The 19,985-nt window shown below is 44.0% G+C and overlaps 1 protein-coding gene across 1 annotated transcript in view; it reads right to left on the bottom strand.

Annotated features, from left to right (window-relative positions):
- Positions 1–3,199: 3,199 nt before the first annotated feature.
- Positions 3,200–19,985, bottom strand: part of rasgrp3 (RAS guanyl releasing protein 3 (calcium and DAG-regulated)) — an 81,983-nt gene continuing 65,197 nt past the window's right edge. The window contains exons 4-16 of the mRNA XM_034552011.1: positions 16,820–16,925; positions 16,266–16,413; positions 14,186–14,359; positions 11,422–11,538; positions 10,636–10,914; positions 8,223–8,303; positions 7,911–8,024; positions 7,681–7,796; positions 6,848–6,995; positions 6,595–6,631; positions 5,726–5,875; positions 5,188–5,555; positions 3,200–4,062 (exon numbers count right to left, since the gene is read on the bottom strand). Coding sequence (XP_034407902.1) covers positions 4,054–4,062; positions 5,188–5,555; positions 5,726–5,875; positions 6,595–6,631; positions 6,848–6,995; positions 7,681–7,796; positions 7,911–8,024; positions 8,223–8,303; positions 10,636–10,914; positions 11,422–11,538; positions 14,186–14,359; positions 16,266–16,413; positions 16,820–16,911 — 1,833 coding nt within the window. The 5' untranslated portion in view covers positions 16,912–16,925 and the 3' untranslated portion in view covers positions 3,200–4,053. The remainder of the gene's footprint in view (positions 4,063–5,187; positions 5,556–5,725; positions 5,876–6,594; positions 6,632–6,847; positions 6,996–7,680; positions 7,797–7,910; positions 8,025–8,222; positions 8,304–10,635; positions 10,915–11,421; positions 11,539–14,185; positions 14,360–16,265; positions 16,414–16,819; positions 16,926–19,985) is intronic.

The raw sequence follows: 19,985 nt of genomic DNA, 5'->3' as shown, positions 1-19,985 counted from the left end.
AGGCCCCCCTGGCCATTGAGGCTACCTAACACCGATCTCTTAATGGAACACAACCAAACCAGATGATTAGTGGAAGTGTATGTGGCATCACATCCCATGGAAAGAAAACACATTGAATACACTGCTAATATGTCACGGAGCTGTAACCAACAGACTGACTAGAAGAACAAGGTGACCGACAAGTAAGGGATGAGCAGCTTTTAATTCATTATTTTAAACCACAGATGAGCAGGGACACCTGTCCTGCTAATCAACAAACCAAACCGCATATTACCCAGAGATCCACACGCAGAACCATTAAAAGAACTTCAAACAAACCGGGCATCCCCACAACCAAAGCACACGTAACCGCTGAGACGCTCAACAGCCCTCCCTCACAGGGCTCCACCTCCTCCCTCACAGGGCTCCACCTCCTCCCTCACAGGGCTCCACCTCCTCCCTCAACAGAATCCACCTCCTCCCTCAACTGAATCCACCTCCTCCCTCACAGGGCTCCACCTCCTCCCTCACAGGGCTCCACCTCCTCCCTCACAGGGCTCCACCTCCTCCCTCAACAGAATCCACCTCCTCCCTCAACAGAATCCACCTCCTCCCTCAACTGAATCCACCTCCTCCCTCACAGGGCTCCACCTCCTCCCTCACAGGGCTCCACCTCCTCCCTCAACAGAATCCACCTCCTCCCTCAACAGAATCCACCTCCTCCCTCAACCCCTCAACTGAATCCACCTCCTCCCTCACAGGGCTCCACCTCCTCCCTCACAGGGCTCCACCTCCTCCCTCAACGGAATCCACCTCCTCCCTCAAATGGCTGCAACTCCTCCCTCAAATGGCTCCACCTCCTCCCTCAACGAGCTGCACCTCCTCCCTCAACGGGCTGCACCTCCTCCCTCAAATGGCTGCACCTCCTCCCTCAAATGGCTCCACCTCCTCCCTTAACGGAATCCACCTCCCTCAACGGGCTCCACCTCCTCCCTCAACGGGCTCCACCTCCTCCCTCAACGGGCTCCACCTCCTCCCTCAACGGGCTGCACTTCCTCTCTCAACGGGCTGCACCTCCTCTCTCAACGGGCTGCACCTCCTCCCTCAACGGAATCCACCTCCTCCCTCAAATGGCTGCACCTCCTCCCTCAAATGGCTCCACCTCCTCCCTTAACGGAATCCACCTCCCTCAAATGGCTGCACCTCCTCCCTCAACGGGCTGCACCTCCTCCCTCAACGGGCTCCACCTCCTCCCTCAACGGGGCTCCACCTCCTCCCTCAACGGGCTGCACCTCCTCCCTCAACGGGCTCCACCTCCTCCCTCAACGGGGCTGCACCTCCTCCCTCAACGGGCTCCACCTCCTCCCTCAACGGGGCTGCACCTCCTCCCTCAACGGGCTCCACCTCCTCCCTCAACGGGGCTGCACCTCCTCCCTCAACGGGCTCCACCTCCTCCCTCAACGGGCTGCACCTCCTCCCTCACAGGGCTCCTACAAGAGGGCTCCTAATCCAGTTGGTGAATCCCATCCACCAACGGTGTTAACTGCCAACCTTTCAACCACACGTCAATGTAATCAAGAACTCACACGTCTCAAACACTGACGCACACGAATGTTTACATTTTTTATGCACAATCTTTCAAAGGGAACACATTATCTTGGAGTTTGAGGTGATACTGCGTCACTGGAAATATATATTTTTTTAAATATTTAACTAAAATGTGGGTCACATCACGTCGATTTGCAGAGCCCCGCCTTCAATAAACTGTCAATGGATAAATAAAGTCTCACAGAAAAATAGTTTAATTCTGCGTAGGCGTCTTAATTTGCTTTCACTGCCAACAATGCAGGCAAAAGAGCGATGTCTCAGAGTAAAGCTACGTTCACGAAGCGGATCAAGTCTCCAAACTCAACTCCTGCTGCTGGTTCTGTGGCAGCTCGTGAGAGGGCCAGTCACCAGACTGTAGCCCAACTTCAGAGCATCCTTTAGCAGCTAGAGGGACGCGGTTGGTACCGACTGATCCCTTAAGTTCTCTATTTTCTGAACCAGTGTCTTCTAACACCCTCCGAGAGACGGTTTGTTGGCTGAGCCCGCTGGTGGATCGCTAACAGGTTAATCCTGTTAACGATCCACCTTTTTACACATCGGATGAATAAGGAACGACTCATTTGGTTCAACAGGTCACAGTGGAAAAGGACAAGCAACAGGCCACGAGGGTGGAGGGGCACAATGTCACGAACCACAACCCAGGAGAACTCACTAAGGATGGGGACATGTCCACCGCATCACTCTGCCAACTATAATGAATTACATGATGTATATATTTTAAACCATAATTGTATTCAGTAATTATCTAATTAAGCAGTTCTCTTTTGCATATATATATATATATATATATTTTTTTTTTAAATCAGACTTTCATTTCGCTATGACATTTATTTCATAACTGTTTTCCCCCATAACGTGACGTTTCATGTCATGTTTATGGTTGCTTTGTGTGTCGGTGGTCATTCCATCGACTTTCTAACACGACATGTAGTCCCTCCAAACGGGCCGGTCCAGTAATAAAGTGTCCTCTGTGGGGAGTGAAGGGGTGGGGGTCGAGGGTCAGAGGTCAGGGCGGTGGACGGACATGAAACATGTTCACCTTTCGTCACAGACTGACTTTTTGATGAACCATCATCACCCGCTTCAACCTTCCTGGACAAAGTGTTTTAGTGACTAACTTGTTCTTTACTATGTTTAATAGTATATACATTATATTTGTATACATGGTATTATTTTATATTTAAAATAATATATACAACATTTTTATTTATGTGATATAATTAAATTCAATCTGTAAACTATTGTCAATGTCAAAGGAGACCTACAGGTAATCTTTGTACCCTGAGGAGCAGTCCTATTATATAGTTTCCTTTGGGGCAGCTGGCTGGAGAGGCACTACTAGTGAAAGTACATTAGCGATTATGATCATAATACAGACAACAATGTGTGTTGTAATTTCTTTGATTTTCCACTTTTTTTTTTAAAGCGTTTGAAATCTCCCATAGCTCGTGACGGTGAGACACTTATTCTCATGCTCGGGTCAAGCCTCCATAAATGTCATACTGAAAAAAAGAAAAGAAGTTTCAACGGGAAGATGAAAGGTGCAAAATAAGGGAACGGGAGCATTTTGATTGCCTCTCTACGGTTCTCAACATGGCGACGGCTCACGGTGCTAACGGCACTTACAGTAGAAACTATGGTAAACGTGCTAACCGAGCTAACCTGAGGGGTTGGTGCTACGCTTCCACAACAACAGTAGTTTGCTGTTACATTAATGCTCTGCATTTTAAATGTAGCACCTTTTTAACCATACTGTAGTTGTCGAGTGCAGGTATTGTAGGAAATAAATAAAAACATTGGCAGTGAACACTCAAAAATATAATTTAACAGAATCCAGAGTATTTTAGAATCGTCCATCAACGTTGCATCATGTCGGAAGGGTTACGGTTACCCTTTACATTCATACTTTCCCTTTTTTGTTGTTGCATCAAACCATTAAAATATCGACACGCTTTCCCATCGTGTATTTTCCGATCGTTCCAACATGGGAGGTAACGGGGGAGCACTCGCTAGTGGCTGTCCTCAGATCAGGCTTTCACTCCGTCTTACTGTCCCCAGATCTCACGTTTAAAGCCGGTCAATGGCTTTGAACGCGGAATTTCATTCCACACTTTTGTTCAGTTTAAAAAAGGTTTTCTTCTCAGTTCTCCAAGTCGATGTTAGTCCTCCTCGCTGATCCCCAGCCGATTACCCTGCTCAGGATGGAGGCTTCACAGTGGCTGTTGGTCCCTCGTCCCCGGAGCTCCTCTGCTTCATCTTTGTTCTCCCAGAGAACACACATGATGTTCTTCCATGCAGCTACACCGTGTCCACGTGTAGCTCAGCCTACAGAGGACATGATAACTCCAGGTCACTGAAGGGGGACCTCAGGCAGCCCAGCACATCCCCCAAACAGAAGAGCTTCCTGGTCCCAGCCGTGAGGGGCTTTCTGGACCCCCGGGACTGGTCCTCATCAACGTGACCAAGTCAGCTGTCCTGGAGAGGAAGAGAACATGTATAATAGCATTATTTGTATCTGGAACTATGGCATTTTTTAAAACTAAACTATTAGTCTTACATGCCTTTCATTAATGTTAAATTAATGTCTGACAACATAATTTAAAATAATTATCTTCAGCTCCCAGTGATTTACAGTCTCATGTGACTGAATGGAAATGTCAAATAAAATGTCTTTATTGCAGAAAGACATCAGACTGTCATCCTCTCCCTGAATATAGTATTTATTTAAAAAAGAATATTTACCTGGGTGCCCATGATTGAAATAAAGTCCCTGATAATAATTGGACACAATACAAACCCAGTCATGTTGTTGTATAGTGTTTTGTGCTATTATGATCCAATATCTCCACATGCACACACCTCTACAACAAGGACCCCAGTGGTAATAGGTCCAGTGAGCTTCTGGTGTTGTCCTTGTTTGTTAAATTGACAAAACAGCAACAAAAGAATTCACTGTTTTTAACCAGATGGTGAATTTGAACATAAGTTAAATAAAAAACATTGGAGTCTTGTCCAAACCAATAAGGCGGTCCTGTAAAAGAATGCAGTCATGACGGGTCGTTGCTCATCAGAGATCCCTCCCTTTCTCTTTACACCTAAATATCTCTTTATGTGGTCATCGATTTCCCAAAAGATCCTCCAAAACACACATTAGGAGAAGTTAAATTATCAACTTTGAGAAAGAGAGAGAAAGAGAGAGGAAGAGAGAACATCGTCAACAGACTCTTTGTTATAATAATTGAATGATGTTTTCTGTTCATTTCAATCCAAAAGTTTCTTGGCGCCAACAACAGGAAGCTTTCAAGTCATGTTGAATTTAGCCAGGCTGGTATCCACATAAACTGCCTTACATTTTCCATATATGTACAGGTACATACATGACATTTGACCTCTGCATTTAACCCATCCAAAGCACGCGGAGCTGCTGTAAAGTGCCTGAGGAGCAACTTGGGGCTCAGAGTCTGGCTCAAGGACATCTCCACTTACAGATGGTGGGAGCCATCACACGTTTGATCCACACTCAGGTGCCATTTCACCATCTGTTAAAAATGTTCCACATGACACCTGTACATGAACGTCTACAGCCACCGGTTCCTTTACCTTCCCTCTGTGTGTAATCCCGTTCTGTACGAGTCCTCCTGAGACCTTTGACTTCCCCTGAGAGTCCCCGCCGCAGCGTGAAGGAACTGCCTTGTCATTCGGATTGTCCCAGCGGGCACAACCTTTATTCTTAGAGGACTTTCTGTGAGTCCTGTATTTCATTTTGGGGAAGGTGTGGGAGCCGCCGTCTGTGGCCCCCCAGCTGTGTTCAGGCCACAGGGTTTCAGTCTGGCTGGCCTGGCTGGTGGTGGCCCTCTGCAGGCGCACAGAGATCCTCTGGGCTGAGCCAGTCATCAGAGTGATGGACTGAGGGACCAGAGCTGGATCTGGTGATGTGACAGCTGGGAACTCAAATACCTCATCCTCATCTAAAGGAGAGAACCCAGAACATTGTGAACCAATCAATCCTATCATAGTATGACTAAAGAAGCTCATATTTAACATATATAACTTGTATAACTCATACAAAGCCTTTGTAGCTGCAATTTGCATATATTTCTGTCACTTTATTGAATAGATGTCGTGAGCTGGAAATGACCTTGACAGGTGGGCAGTGCCGGGCTGCTGGGCAGTGAGCTGTGGGTCAGTCTAGCTGGAGAAACATTGCCCAGAGAGCTGGAGCGGATCAGCTTCCTACAGGCCAGGACCAGCAGCTCCCGACATTGTTTGTGACAGTTCACGCCACAGTCTGCAAAATAGACATAAGGAATATTCAGTGCAACGGTGTTCTAAGCTTCAGGACAAGAGGATGGTGTTCCTTCTGATTGCCAAATGGGAAGCATGTTCTTGGGATCAGGTTATGAATGTTTCTCATCACTGGTAGGAGTTTTCAGTTTCACATTTCTTAAAAAGGGTCAGTTCCCCCAAATAGGCCCCGAACTTGGGAAAACATCTATCCGCATCGCTAAATTGCACGAGGGGTTTATCGTGAAAATATGTCACGGCTTAGTAGTAGAGCGGGGCGTCAATCAGTCAAAGGATCGGCAGTTAGATCCCTGGCTGCGCTTTGCCTGGTCGAGAGACTAGAAAAGCACTATACAAGTACAGTCTATTTACCATTTACATTTATTTTTTAAGTTCTTTGATTTCTTAATCAGGATGAAATGTTAAACTACCCCTAATTTGGAACCCGCTCTACATCGAGCCAGTCGCCCTCTGACTGAGCTCAGAGGGCGAACATGAAATACGTGGAGTTGTGAAAATTTGAATTCGAATATCTAAATACATGCTTGGGGAATCTATAATATTGCATACAATGCAAATATCACAAGATGAACCTTATTTTACTCTTTGGGGATGGACGGTTTCTCAATTTCAGGATTCGGAGATTATAATATGACCATAACTAGTTTCAGTAATTAGTGAATAGTCTTTACAGAAGATGCAATGATTCCAATGACGCAATACCTTTGCACTTGTAGCCCTGTTTGATGATTCCCCAGAGCTGCAGGTCCAGAAATGGGAAGGAGGTGGATTCAGAAAATACAAAAAGATAACGTTAGCTAAAAGCGTGGAGACATGTTCCTAGCGCCTAGCAAACAGGTACAGTATGTGGCTGAACTTGACTTTTGATATGCTTGACAACATTTTTGGAATATGACCGGTGAGTTTAATTGCCAGAGGAACTTTAAGAAGACATGCAAAGTGCAGAGATACACACAAAACCAGCACAATGTTCACAGAAGGTGGGTTTCAGGTATGTCATCTCCTGGAAGTTGTGGATGAAACCGGGACCCATTTTACTCTGGAGCAGTGGGTTAGCCCGCAGGAAATATGCTATCATCTCAGCCTTGCTGATCAATCCGTCTCTGAGAGAAAGAGAAGAAAGAAAGGAGGATGTGCAAAAAGAGGGAGAGGACCGTCATTTCCAGGTGTTGCAGGTCAAACCAATCGTATAGTAATTATTATTCCGAAGATTAAACTACAATTACAGAATTAAAGCCCTACATTTCCCCTCACTCTGCTTCTTCACCTGAAGACAAGTACCACCTGTATCTTACTCTAGGCCAAAAAACCCTGAAGCCCGATGCTGCTAACCAGTGAATGTGTTGGAGATCTTTTTCAAATGGGATCCTTTAAGCCGTGGTAGGTACATAGAGAATGTGCTGCTGGTGTGTATGTGTAAGAAACAAAACAATATTTATATATATCTTTTTTTTACTGTAAATTATACGGATTCAGTTTTAACAATGCAAATTCAATACATTCCAATTACTGTCTTTACAAATTGTTTGCTAATTTGCCATACTGTGGAAGGCTTCTTTGAAAGCAGCGTATTATTAGCTAGCTTATTGAAACTAGTAAGCAACACTACAAACTGCTGCACCCGTTATTCTGTGCTGTAAGTCATAACAACACAAAACAAATGAATATGGTTGTCAGAGACTCCAGAATCAGCATGCGGTTGAGATCAGAAGGCTTGATGCAGATCAACTCACCAGTATGCACTCAATCAATACACATGTAGTTATTGGTTTCAATATCTAAACTCACTGATCTTTGTCCAAAACGCAAAAGGAGTCCAGGAAGGGAAAATTAGCAGCGATGCTCTCAAAGTCCTCTTGAGAAATATAGCCATCGTGGTCATGGTCATAATTCCTGAACACAGACTTCACAATGACAAGAAACACATTTACACACGCGTACATCTCTGCATTGTCCACCAAGTAGCTGTTTTCTTGCATTGTATAGTTCATAATTAGAAAAAGGGGTCGCCTACTCACATCCACCACCTTCCTGATGTGTTTGTTGACCACAGAGGGGTCTGGTTTGGTGGTGACACCGGAGGCCCAGTCCAGTGGGACCAGGGGCTTGTTGGGAGTTGTTGGAGAGGTAGGCTGTGAGGAAGGATACAGTGCATGAAGACGAGAGTTCAGAACAATATTTGTGTCACTCCCAGTACACTCCTTACTCCAAGTTCCACAGGAGCAACAGAAAGTAATAAAAAAAGGACAAATATTTGCAAGTTGTCCAAAATAAATAGAATTTAACACAAGCCTGAACACAAAATAAAAAACATTTCAGCTAACACCTACCAATGATTTGGGGTTACGTGGTTCCTTTAGCAATGACAGCTCATAAATCTCATCTTCGGTGTAGTAAAGGTCTAAAGAAAGCTGAAAATACAAGAGTTTGGTATATAATTAGTCAATAAATATCAATAGACAAATGAAAACAAAAAAAGGATGCTTTTTATTTAATGTATTACATCGTTTGTGATAAATCACACTCATATGTGTGAAATGTTCAATTGCAGATTTATTTTCGCTTGCTTTCCGCAGAGCACTTTACAGAAAAGCAGTTTCCATTCTACTGTTTCTCAGAAATATTTGGGAATAAACAATAAGCAATGTTTAGGACTAAAACTGCATTGGTGAAAGCTGTCCGTGACTAACTCATTATTCTTGGGCTTCTGGCTAGGAAAAGGGAGTGGGCTTCTCAAGCGCTGCTTTAAATTAGTTTTGATCCAAGCAAACAGATCAGGGGCTCGTGTCATAAAGATATTTTGGACTGGTCTGTAGCGTTAGACCTTGCTTGTTAGATCTTGCTCTTTAGATTAGTCTCATGGAAGTCACACAGTTCTTCACACAGGTTACCATATCGTACCCTTTTTCTCTGATAGATGGATGTTCTTTTCTCATACGTTGGGGTTCTCTCGGCCCACTGGGGACACATGTATGTTAAAAACCCATGAACAAGTGCATTTTGCATAATAAATCCCCTTTAAGTTTGTCAACCAAATAGCTTTGTCCAAAGTCTAACTATTAGTGAGATCTAAGGCATAGTCAAAGTCTATCTTTGTGAAATCCCCTCCTGTAACTTCTTATCCCAGAGAGTGAACATTTCATATCACTGATGGGAATCAAGTCAGTCCAAAGATTCGCTCATTCAAATGCGATGCATTTACGTAATAAATTTACACAATAAATGCATCACAGATCGAATGTACTTCAGTACACAAATCAAGGGAACGCACCCCCAAACCTTGATTTAAGTTCAACTGTCCATTTAGTTGGAGCTATTGTGCAGACTCAGAAGATTACAGGGATGAAACCTACTTTGAACCTAAAAGAAAGAAAATACAGAACCCAAGGCCGGCTGTATGTGATGTGTTTGATGTATCCACTAGGTGGACGTCCCGAGCCGAACACTTTTAGTGTTTTATCCTGTCCTTATATGCTCCGTGAGATCAACAGACGGCTCCCGAAACCAAAACGTGAAACAATGAAGGCTATCCAAGCCTTAAATGATACAAATGTTACATTTTGAGTTGAAAAGGTTCTCTTTTGCTTTCAGTCTATTGGACATGAATTGCACCAGATGAAAAGAATGCTTGAGGGTCTTGGGACCATAAGAACTGTGGAACTTTTAGTTTGAGTCTGTTTTCACACTTCAATGTTGTGAGTTTAAGGGTTTAAGAGCTTCCTTTGTGTGATGGAGTACATGAACACAAAGTTACAGTTTTATAATTTTTGGTGTAGGAGGGGCTCAATTGGAAGAAAGGTTATTTCATGTTCTTCTGTGCAGCAATGAGGATTTAACAACATAACCCGGTAACAGTTAGTGGCTTGTTTGCATACGCAGCAATGCCACTGTTAAGGCTAGGATTGGCAATCTTGAGAATTCAAGATTGTAAAAGTTCTCCAACTAAAACACAGAGCCCAGTTTTGCCAACACTTCAACACCTCCATTAAAACTAGTTCCAAAATCTTGCGAGAAAGTCGGCAACACTGACAGCTAGTCTCCCTCCAAAGCACGTCACAATGAACGTAAGAAGCACACACGATAAATGGACTGTACCATTCACACTGATGGTAGGGGCTACAACACAAGGCCCCACGCGCCCATCAGGACTAACCAACATTCACAGCTCCAGGAGAAACTTGGGGTTAAGAGTCTTGCCCAAGGACATAGTGACATGGATGAAACCAGGGAATCAAACCACCGATCCTCTAGATTAAAGGAGGACGCTGCTCTACCACTGAGCCACAGTCGCCACTTGGCTCATGTGAGAAGCTCACAGCTGTCAAGCTAGCAATTTGTGGAAGACTGAATGCACGGCAGTGGGTGCAGACAGACAGGCAAGTAGTCCGTCATTTGGCCACAGTGAAATGATTGGTTTACAGTCCTGCAACACCCACAGGTACTACACAGGTAGCATTTCAGTTTTTTTTTCTTTCCATACTCTAATGTTGATTGTTGCCACGTACAGTACAGAAGAAGGACTATAATCTTTGAAGAATATCCTCTTTTGTTGTCTTCCCCCAGATACAAAGATATGTGTATAGTCGTTACTGATATGCTTGCCTACTGGCCTTCATCTCTGGTTCCCCAGGATGTCTGTAAATCCCATATTCCTACTTACAGTACTCTTCTTCTCGTGTTCTCATGATTTCAAACAGAAACCAAATAGACAGAAAAGGCATGTAGTGTGGAGCCATTCCTCACCGTTAACAGGTAGATGAGGTCCATGTTGGGCTCCACCTGGGCCACTGCACTCTGCAATGAAACCAACTCATTGAAGGTCATGTAGAGCTGATGCATCTTCACCAGGTTCACCTGATTGCTGTCATGAATCCAGTCAGAAAAGACGACGTGCACTGCGATCAGGTCCTTCAGGTGCACACCCAGGATGGGGATTTTAAAGCCCTGGCATTCGTTGAAGGCCTTTCGGTAACAGGAGTAGTTGTTGTTGGACGAGACCAGCTCAGTCATCTCACTCCAGATCTGGGGAGAGGAGTGAGGAATGTTTGGGTTCGTATAATTATCAAATCACAAAGTGAATGCTGTGGCAATTCACGTCACTGTTGGTGCAGGTCAAAAGTGAGTTTTCATAATCTTGTATATTTGTATTTGTAGAAAAGAGGATTTTCAACTGACTTTATTATAATAAACTTGCCTTGAGCCTGCTGAGGAGGTTGTTGCCTATAGTTGATAGCATTCCATATACCATTGTCGTCCAACTCATTGGGTTTAATCTTATTAAAAACCAATTACATTAACAAACAAGACTTGTTTAAGCCTGGTTTTGTCCCACAAACACATTACCAATGGATCCCCTTTAACCATAACCAAACCTTGTATATAGTGATATGCCTATTTGTATGTTGAAATGTTGTAGGAATGCATGTGTATTGAATGTTTGTGTGGATATACATATATATGCTATATATATATATATATATATATATATATATATATATATATATATATGTATATATATATTTGACTTACCTTTACAACCTCTGGAGCCAGGTAAGAGTGAGTCTCCTTTAGTCGAGAAATGGAGCTGTGGCTCAGCCCGCCCACCACGGCCATCAGAGTGTTGAAGTTCTGCAGCTGCAGAAGTTTCTGATGACAGAGAGTGACACAACTTCACTTACTTACATCATGTTTATCTAATCGAACATTTTCTGTTCTATTGCACACGGTTAGAGTAGTGAATTCAGATCACATTATTATCACTATCATGAGACAGTTTTCCCTAGTTATTTATTATTTATTCTCCACAAGACCACAACTTGTCATAAGTAATACATATAAATGCTTTCATTAACATGGTAGACTCTAAACATGCATTAAATAAAAACAACTAGGATACACTTATGTCAAGTTATAGTTGATGATTATATGGTTAGCTCTGGTGTAATGGAGCTAAGTGCCTGTTCCCTGTTACCTTTCTGTTCCCTGCTCGGTACCTGCCTGTTACCCATCCTTTACGTGCCTGTTACCGGCCTGTTACCTGCCTGTTTTCTGCCTGCTGCCTGTTACCTTTCTGTTCCCTGCTCGGTACCTTTCTGTTACCTGCCTGTTTTCTGCCTGCTACCTGTTACCTGCCCTGTACCTGCCTGCTACCTGCCTGTTTTCTGCCTGCTACCTGTTACCTTTCTATTCCCTGCTCGGTACCTTTCTGTTACCTGCCTGTTTTCTGCCTGCTACCTGTTACCTGCCCTGTACCTGCCTGCTACCTGCCTGTTTTCTGCCTGCTACCTATTACCTTCCTGTTCCCTGCTCGGTACCTGCCCGTTACCTGCCTGTTTTCTGCCTGCTACCTGTTACCTTTCTGTTACCTGCTCGGTACCTGCCTGTTACCTTCCTGCTACCTGTTACCTGCCCTGTACCTGCCTGCTACCTGCCTGTTTTCTGCCTGTACCTGTTACCTTTCTGTTATCTGCCCTGTACCTGCCTGTTACCTGCCTGTTTTCTGGCTGCTACCTGTTACCTTTCTGTTACCTGCTCGGTACCTGCCTGTACCTGCCTGTTTTCTGCCTGCTACCTGTTACCTGCCCTGTACCTGCCTGTTACCTGCCTGTTTTCTGCCTGCTGCCTGTTACCTGCCCTGTACCTGACTGTTACCTGCCTGTTTTCTGCCTGCTACCTGTTACCTGCCCTGTACCTGCCTGTTACCTGCCTGTTCTCTGCCTGCTGCCTGTTACCTGCCCTGTACCTGCCTGTTTTCTGCCTGCTACCTGTTACCTGCCCTGTACCTGCCTGTTACCTGCCTGTTTTCTGCCTGCTGCCTGTTACCTGCCCTGTACCTGCCTGTTACCTGCCTGTTTTCTGCCTGCTACCTGTTACCTGCCCTGTACCTGCCTGTTACCTGCCTGTTTTCTGCCTGTACCTGTTACCTTTCTGTTATCTGCCCTGTACCTGCCTGTTACCTGCCTGTTTTCTGGCTGCTACCTGTTACCTTTCTGTTCCCTGCTCGGTACCTGCCTGTTACTTGCCTGTTACCCATCCTTTACGTGCCTGTTACCTGCCTGTTTTCTGCCTGCTACCTGTTACCTGCCCTCTACCTGCCTGTTACTTGCCTGTTACCCATCCTTTACGTGCCTGTTACCTGCCTGTTTTCTGCCTGCTACCTGTTACCTGCCCTCTACATGCCTGTTACTTGCCTGTTACCCATCCTTTACGTGCCTGTTACCTGCCTGTTTTCTGCCTGCTACCTATTACCTCTGACCTGCCTGTCACCTGTCACCTATTACCTGCCTGCCAGTCTAACTGCCATTGTAAGTAATACAAAATGCATCCTGCTGCCTCCTGGTCCATATGCATGTGGGCCCAATCCCTATCCTGCACAACCCACTGAGACAAATACGCCTAGAGTCAATTTCACAGTTGTAATTGTTTTGAAAATGTGTCCCAGAGCAAGTAAACCAAGTTCATCACCATCTCGAATAGAAAGTTTATTTATTTTTATTTAACCTTTATTTAGCCAGGCGAAACAGATTAAGAACAAATTCGTATTTTCAACTGTGGCCTGACAAGAGGCGAAACCTCCTGAGAGAAAGAAAGTGAATGCTTTCTGTGCGCTACAAACTCAAGTCTGTCAGAACAGTGAAATGGGGAAGCATTCACTAGAAAGAAAATGGGATGCCTTAGTTTGTAATTATTATTATTAAATGATATATATGTACATACTGTATATATATATATATATATATATATATACATATATATATATATACATTATATACACCAAATGATGTGTGTATATATATATATATATGTACAGTATGTGTATATATATATACGTGTATATGTATATATATATATATATATATGTATAGATTACACATTACTTTATTTCCATGAAGCAAGCTGTAGTGGTTGAAGTGCTGATGAATGAACAGATCAGAGTGCTTTGTGACTTTAGATGCAAGCACAAAGTTGACGAACTAATACTAACGTATTAATAATGCTAATTATCTGTCTTCACCTTGATTCATCAACAAATTGTGATATTGTTTTCACGTGAAATGCACGAGTCAATTTCTTGGTAATCGGTCATGTAAATAATTACGAGACAAGGCCTACAATTATTTTTTTGGGATGCGTCAATACTTTTCGTATAAAAGAAAAGCAATGATGCTAGTTATTATGACAAATTGTTTTTGTCCTTTACTGTTGCTCTTCTCTCGCTAAACGTTAGCCACATAACGTTCATGTTTTGTAGACAGAAAACCCTTTAAACACTGCTGCCTCTTCCCTGTCTTACCTGAGCCACATGGATGTATTTGCTGATAACCTCTGCCCGGGTCTGAGGTGTTAGCTTGCTGAGCACCATGAGCTGGACCCACTGTGAGACTCCGTTGAACAGAGCAATGGAGCGCTCCAGAGTCGGGTTGTCCACCAGGCAGCCGTGGATCACATAGCTCTGGTAATCAGTGAACTGGAGACAAATATTACAGATCACATAATATTACAGATCAATCTAATTTTCTTAAGTCTGGAATGGTCATTGCACAGAAAATTGGATTTAGACTTTCATGGGGAGATGGTATGAAAGCCATGGCATTTTCCCGATACAAATTTAAAATGTTTTGCACGTGAAGATTGTTTGCCTGATGGTGCCTGAGGAAAGTTCATAGAATTTTCAAAAAGAAAAGGTGGGATCATCCTGTGTGAAAAGTGTAGCCTTGTGGTGGCGAGAAGATCAAGGAGTCATACGGCGATATTCAGATACTGAATGATGTTTCAGTTCATTGCTTCATGGTTTTGTCACAATTCCAATAACACCCTGAAACTTTGAACTTCTTTCTGGCGTTGTTACCAACTAACCACCTTTCCAGTGTAAACAAGGCAGTTCTCCCACAGGCCAGTTAGCTTCACATCAAAGCTCTACAGCAGGTGTTCATCTTCCCAAGAGCCTTTTAGGAACATTCGTATCAGTGTTGCGCATAGTTCACCCAATTCACAGTGTATTTAGCCTCCAAAATGTTTATTGTAAAACTTCCTGAAAATGTTATTTAACTTAACTTGAACTACGTTTAAGAACTCACTCAGCAATGTCAGGAACACTATAGCATCTGTCTGACCATGTTGCATGTGTCACAATGTTATTCTCAGTAGTTTTCCTCTCAGGCTGGCCTGCTGCACCTGTCCCCAGACACCTTTCACTTCCCTAAGCCTCTGCATTGCCACTGAATGCCCCCAGACTCCCACCAGTTCCTGTCAACTGACTCTCTCCTACACCTGCTCAACTGTGTCCACTTTCTTAATGTTGTGTGTAACCTCCTTTTATCAATAAATCCCTGAACTGGTCCTGTTTGCCAAATATTTTCAATGTAGATCCTTTCCCTGTGTTGCCTTTGTTGCCTTGCCTTGCTGCCTGACAGAACAATTTGGCCAAAAATGGACCCAACAGATGTTTGGGACCCGGCTGTAGCTCATAGGGAGAGTGGTCATCCCGTAACCACAAGGTACGATCCCCACTCTCCCCATACTTGCATGTCGAAGTGTCCTTGAGCAAGACACTGAACCCCCAGTTGCTCCCTGGGCACTTCACTGCAGCCCACTGCTCCTTAATGACTAAGGATGGGTTTAATGCAGAAGAGAAGAATTTCCCCACGAGGATCAATAAAAGTGTACATTTCTTATTTCTTCTTTCTTATTTTCTGTGGACTAACACAATGAGGTGACCTACGCAATTCAGTGCCTTCTAGTCTTGCAACTGTCATTGGCCCACAAGCTAATGTCTTCTGAGCCTGATTAGTTAGTAGAACTTTACTATCACTCCAGCCTCCATGTGTGCTGGCGTTGGGACTGCTAGCCTCCAGCCTTTGGCCTGGCGGCCTCCCAGTCGGCTGTAGCCTCAGGGCCGTTAACCGGCAGAACAATGCAGCCTTCTCTGCCGATCAGTTGGATATCGACGACTTGCAGATCTTTGGTTGGCAGTTATCCGCAAACTTCCAGTGAGATTTTCCAGATATGCACTTGGGCTCCCCAATACCTAGGTTTAGTTGGGTGTCTTTCTGTGAAAGGGGTTAGCATCCATGTTGGCAAATAGGTCTCCCCTGTGCTGAATCTGGAATGGTGAAGAACATGTTTGCAACAAGACGATGCAACTTCTTTATGCTCAGTTTGTGGGATTTGTCACTGTAACTAACTGGAGATCTGGAGATTTATTTTTCAGATATTAATGTTCACACTAGTTCTTCAGAACTTTGTTGCTCTTTTTTCATATTAAGTAAGTCACGATGGTTATATTCAATAGTCCCAAAAGGACTGACAAACCCTTTAGACTTGCTAGCGTGGCAAAAAAAAAGATTCATTAGACAGACTGTTTGTAGATATACCGATATCCTCCGTATAGACTTGAACTCCAGGAAGGTGAGATGCTCGGCCAGCTCCATTGGCTCCAGGTGGTCAAACAGCAGTGAGGCCTTGCCTTTCTTAGCCTGCTTCTTGCGTTGGGTCAATTTACGCATCCAGTCGTATGACGGACTACAACGAAGAACAATTCATAAACAATAAGTACAATGAATCGCGAAAAAAAGTGACACAGTGATTATAAACAATTTGTAACTTAAAGACTAAAAGCTGCAGGTCATTTAAATGTCTATGAATGTCTATGAACGTTCTTAGTCATATTGGTTCCTTGTTATGTAGCAGATATATAACAAGAACAACTGGGCATACTATGTACCCTGAGGTTTTACCGGTCAATAACAATAGTTTTTCATTGAGATATTTTAGAACAAGGACTTTGTATTAGGGTTAACATTGAAATTGGGATTATTTTTAATTTAAGGATGATGACTACATTTTGAAAACTCTTACCATTATGCTTTGTAACACTGATTGGGTTAGTACTTTCTAAAAGTGTATCTGTATGCTCTTCGTGTCTTACATGGTGGAGATGTCGAGGAGCTTGAAATGCTCCTCACAGGACAGTTGAGCAGCCACATCTCTGAACTCCTCTGTTATCCGGATGAGACCCATGTCCAGGTTGAACTCTGCAGGGAATGTCACAATCCAGTACCTGAACACACACATAGAGATTTCAGCAGCACATATTTTGACACTAAAAAGATATGATCTAATTATAGTTTTAAGGAATTTCCCCCTTGAACCAGATAATGACCCTTGTGACCTTCTGACTTGCATGTGACGTCCCTGTATTGTCTGTCCAGACCTCTGAATCCGCTCACTCCACCGAGTTTGAGTCAATTTATCCGTCTGCCATTATGACGCAAATGGTGGTATAATGCAGGAAGTTCCCTCGAGCTTATGCCACATTTACAACCTAGAACTGTGGTATGTCTTGTGTGAGCTGGCTTTAAAGCAGTGTAGTCACTGGTTTGAATTGTTGTTAAAACAATAGTTCATTGTTGATTGTTAAATTTAAAATGACAGGAAATGTATGTAGGTATGTAGGTAGGTAGGTGTGTATGGAGTAGAATGGACATTCCCATTCAAACCATTGAAACAGGATATTCAGAGTGGTGGGTATTTTTTTGTGTATTGTTGTCATTGAAACCGGTTGCAGTTGCGGCAAGTTGCTCACTCATGTCAATGTGACATGTAAAACAACAACATTGGTGTGTGTTTGTGTCCGTGCATATATTCCCGCCATGCTGGCTGTCCTTTTTATACGTAAGTAATTGGAATTGGCCTTAACAGACATCAATTCACTGCTGTGAACACATTTCCCCTTACTAATAAAGTATATATCTATCTATCTATCTGTTAAGATGGTGGTGGCGGTAACACACTTTAGTTTACAGCCCCAACAACTAACAACAATCGCCATTTTCTTTTGAACTACTCAAATGACCACATGAAACAGTTTAATGTAATTCTGCCCGTATTCTTTTTCTATGGGTCACAGGCTTTGAACAGGCACAACCCCCAAAGCCAAGCAATGTTAGTGTTAGTTTGGGATGAATGTGTATGTAGGATCTTACCTCATTAGATAACAAATCTTCAGCCTGGTTCTCTGGCAGGTGTCATCTTTGCTGTCACGGTACGTGGGGTTCAGTTAAGGACTTTTTCGAAGATTTGACAAATCAATACACACCAATGCATGACAAATCAGCAATTGAGGAAATAATTCATCATGCTTGAAAAGTTCTATATATGACATTCAGAACCACTACATGTCACACTAGAGAACCAGCACCTCAGACCAAAACAAATGGGAGCCCATTTGTGACCATAGGGCAGGGTCGGAACGTATTCCGACCAGTAAATTGAGTCTTTACCAAGAAGGTCTGTCGCAGCGCCTGTTTTACTGCTGCAACTGCACCAATCCACCTTACCCTGACCTGTGAAGAAGACCCAAGATACTTGAACTCCTTCGCTTGTGGTAGGCATCCTGTCCCCACCTGGAGGAAGCAATGGCCTCAGATTTGGACGTGCTAAATCTCGTCAACTGCAAAACGCCCCAGTGAATACTGGAGGTCACGGTCCCAGGAGGCCAACAGGACTGCTTCATCTGCCAAGATCAGAGAGGCGATCCCGAGACCCCCGTAACTGACGTTCTCCACCCCCCGGCATTGCCTCGATATCCTGTTCATAAAAGTCACAAACAGGACCGGTGACAGAGGGCAGCCCTGGTGGAGGCCAACACCCACCGGGACGGTGTCTGACTTGTTACAGAGAATAAGAACACAGCTCCTACTGCAGGTGTACAGAGACCGGATGGCCCATTGCAATGGGTTCACCACCCCATACTCCTGTAGTACCCCCCACAAAAACCCCAGAGGGACCGGGTCGAAAGCCTTCTCCAAGTCCACTCTCCAGTCCTCCTTTTTGAAAATGGGAACTACCCTCTGGTCTGCCAGTCCATGGGCACTGTTTTCAAGCCCCATGCAACATTGAAGAGGCGTGTCAGACAAGACAGCCTACCAATGTCCAGCGCCTTCAGCATCTCAGGGTGAATCTCATCCACCCCCGGCGCCTTGCCACCAAGAGGCTTTTTGACTACTTTAGTGGCCTCCACCAAGGATATGGGTGCAACTCCCCCAAGTCTGTATGCGTTGCCTCCTCTCCAGGGGACATGTTGGTCGGGTGTATGAGTTCCTCAAAGTGCTCTTTATACGGTCCGACGATGTCCTCCTTTTTCAGCTTAACGACTTCCCTCACCCCCTCAATACAGGTTTGGTCTTGCCAGGTCTTTCCAGATGGCTCCTGAAACCATCTGATCCAACTCACCACCAGTTGGTGATCAGTTGACAGCTCTGCTCTTCTCTTCACCTGAGTGTCGAAGACATACGGCCGCAGATCAGGTGATACGATTAAGTCGATCATTGATCTCAGCCTAAGGTGTTCTTGTACCAGGTACACTTATGAGCCACCTTGTGTTTGTTAGCACAGAAGTCCAACAACGAGACACCACTCGGGTTCAGATCGGGCAAGCCATTCCTCCCAATCACCCCCCGCCAGGTTTCTCTATTATTGCCCACGTGAGCGTTGAAGTCTCCAGACTATGGAGTCGGCAGGCTCCAACACATCGCCGCTCAATCGGGCTCATGAGTTCCTTCCAATAGCCCGAATTAAAGGTGTTAAATACGGAATTCAGAGTATTTCTATTCCTTCCGCACAACTCTAAAATCACGGCGTGCACCAAAAGCACGCGCGTGTGTGCTTGTGAACAACACACACACACAAAGTCTGTTTCATATTTTAATATTTAATAATTGACATTGTGTTTTTTAAATGTTTAGACTTCTTAACGAGCTGGACCAGTGATTCTCAACTCATAAAAATGCATCTAATTGATTATAAAAGGGAATATTTCCCTCTCTAGCAATGCTACCTGCTAGTCATTTTGGTTTGTATTTAGCTTCAAAATGCACCGTCTTTTAATTTAATACATTTGGGAAATTCAAAATGGTCCTGAGTCAGTGAATGCAATTTTTAAATGCTCCTTCTTCAATGTAACACCGGCACCATGTAGTTATGTCGTATTATAGTAATCTGCTAGGTGTAGTACTAGTACTATGGGTCGGGGCCCTGGGTAGTTTTAAACGTGATGGCGCTATTACCTGTTCCTTTAAATTAATATAATGATT

The sequence above is a fragment of the Cyclopterus lumpus genome, chromosome 15, assembly GCF_009769545.1.
Source record: "Cyclopterus lumpus isolate fCycLum1 chromosome 15, fCycLum1.pri, whole genome shotgun sequence".
NCBI classification, from domain to species: domain Eukaryota; kingdom Metazoa; phylum Chordata; class Actinopteri; order Perciformes; family Cyclopteridae; genus Cyclopterus; species Cyclopterus lumpus.
Note: the sequence above shows the minus strand (reverse complement) of the source record. Positions and strands in the feature narration are given on the sequence as shown.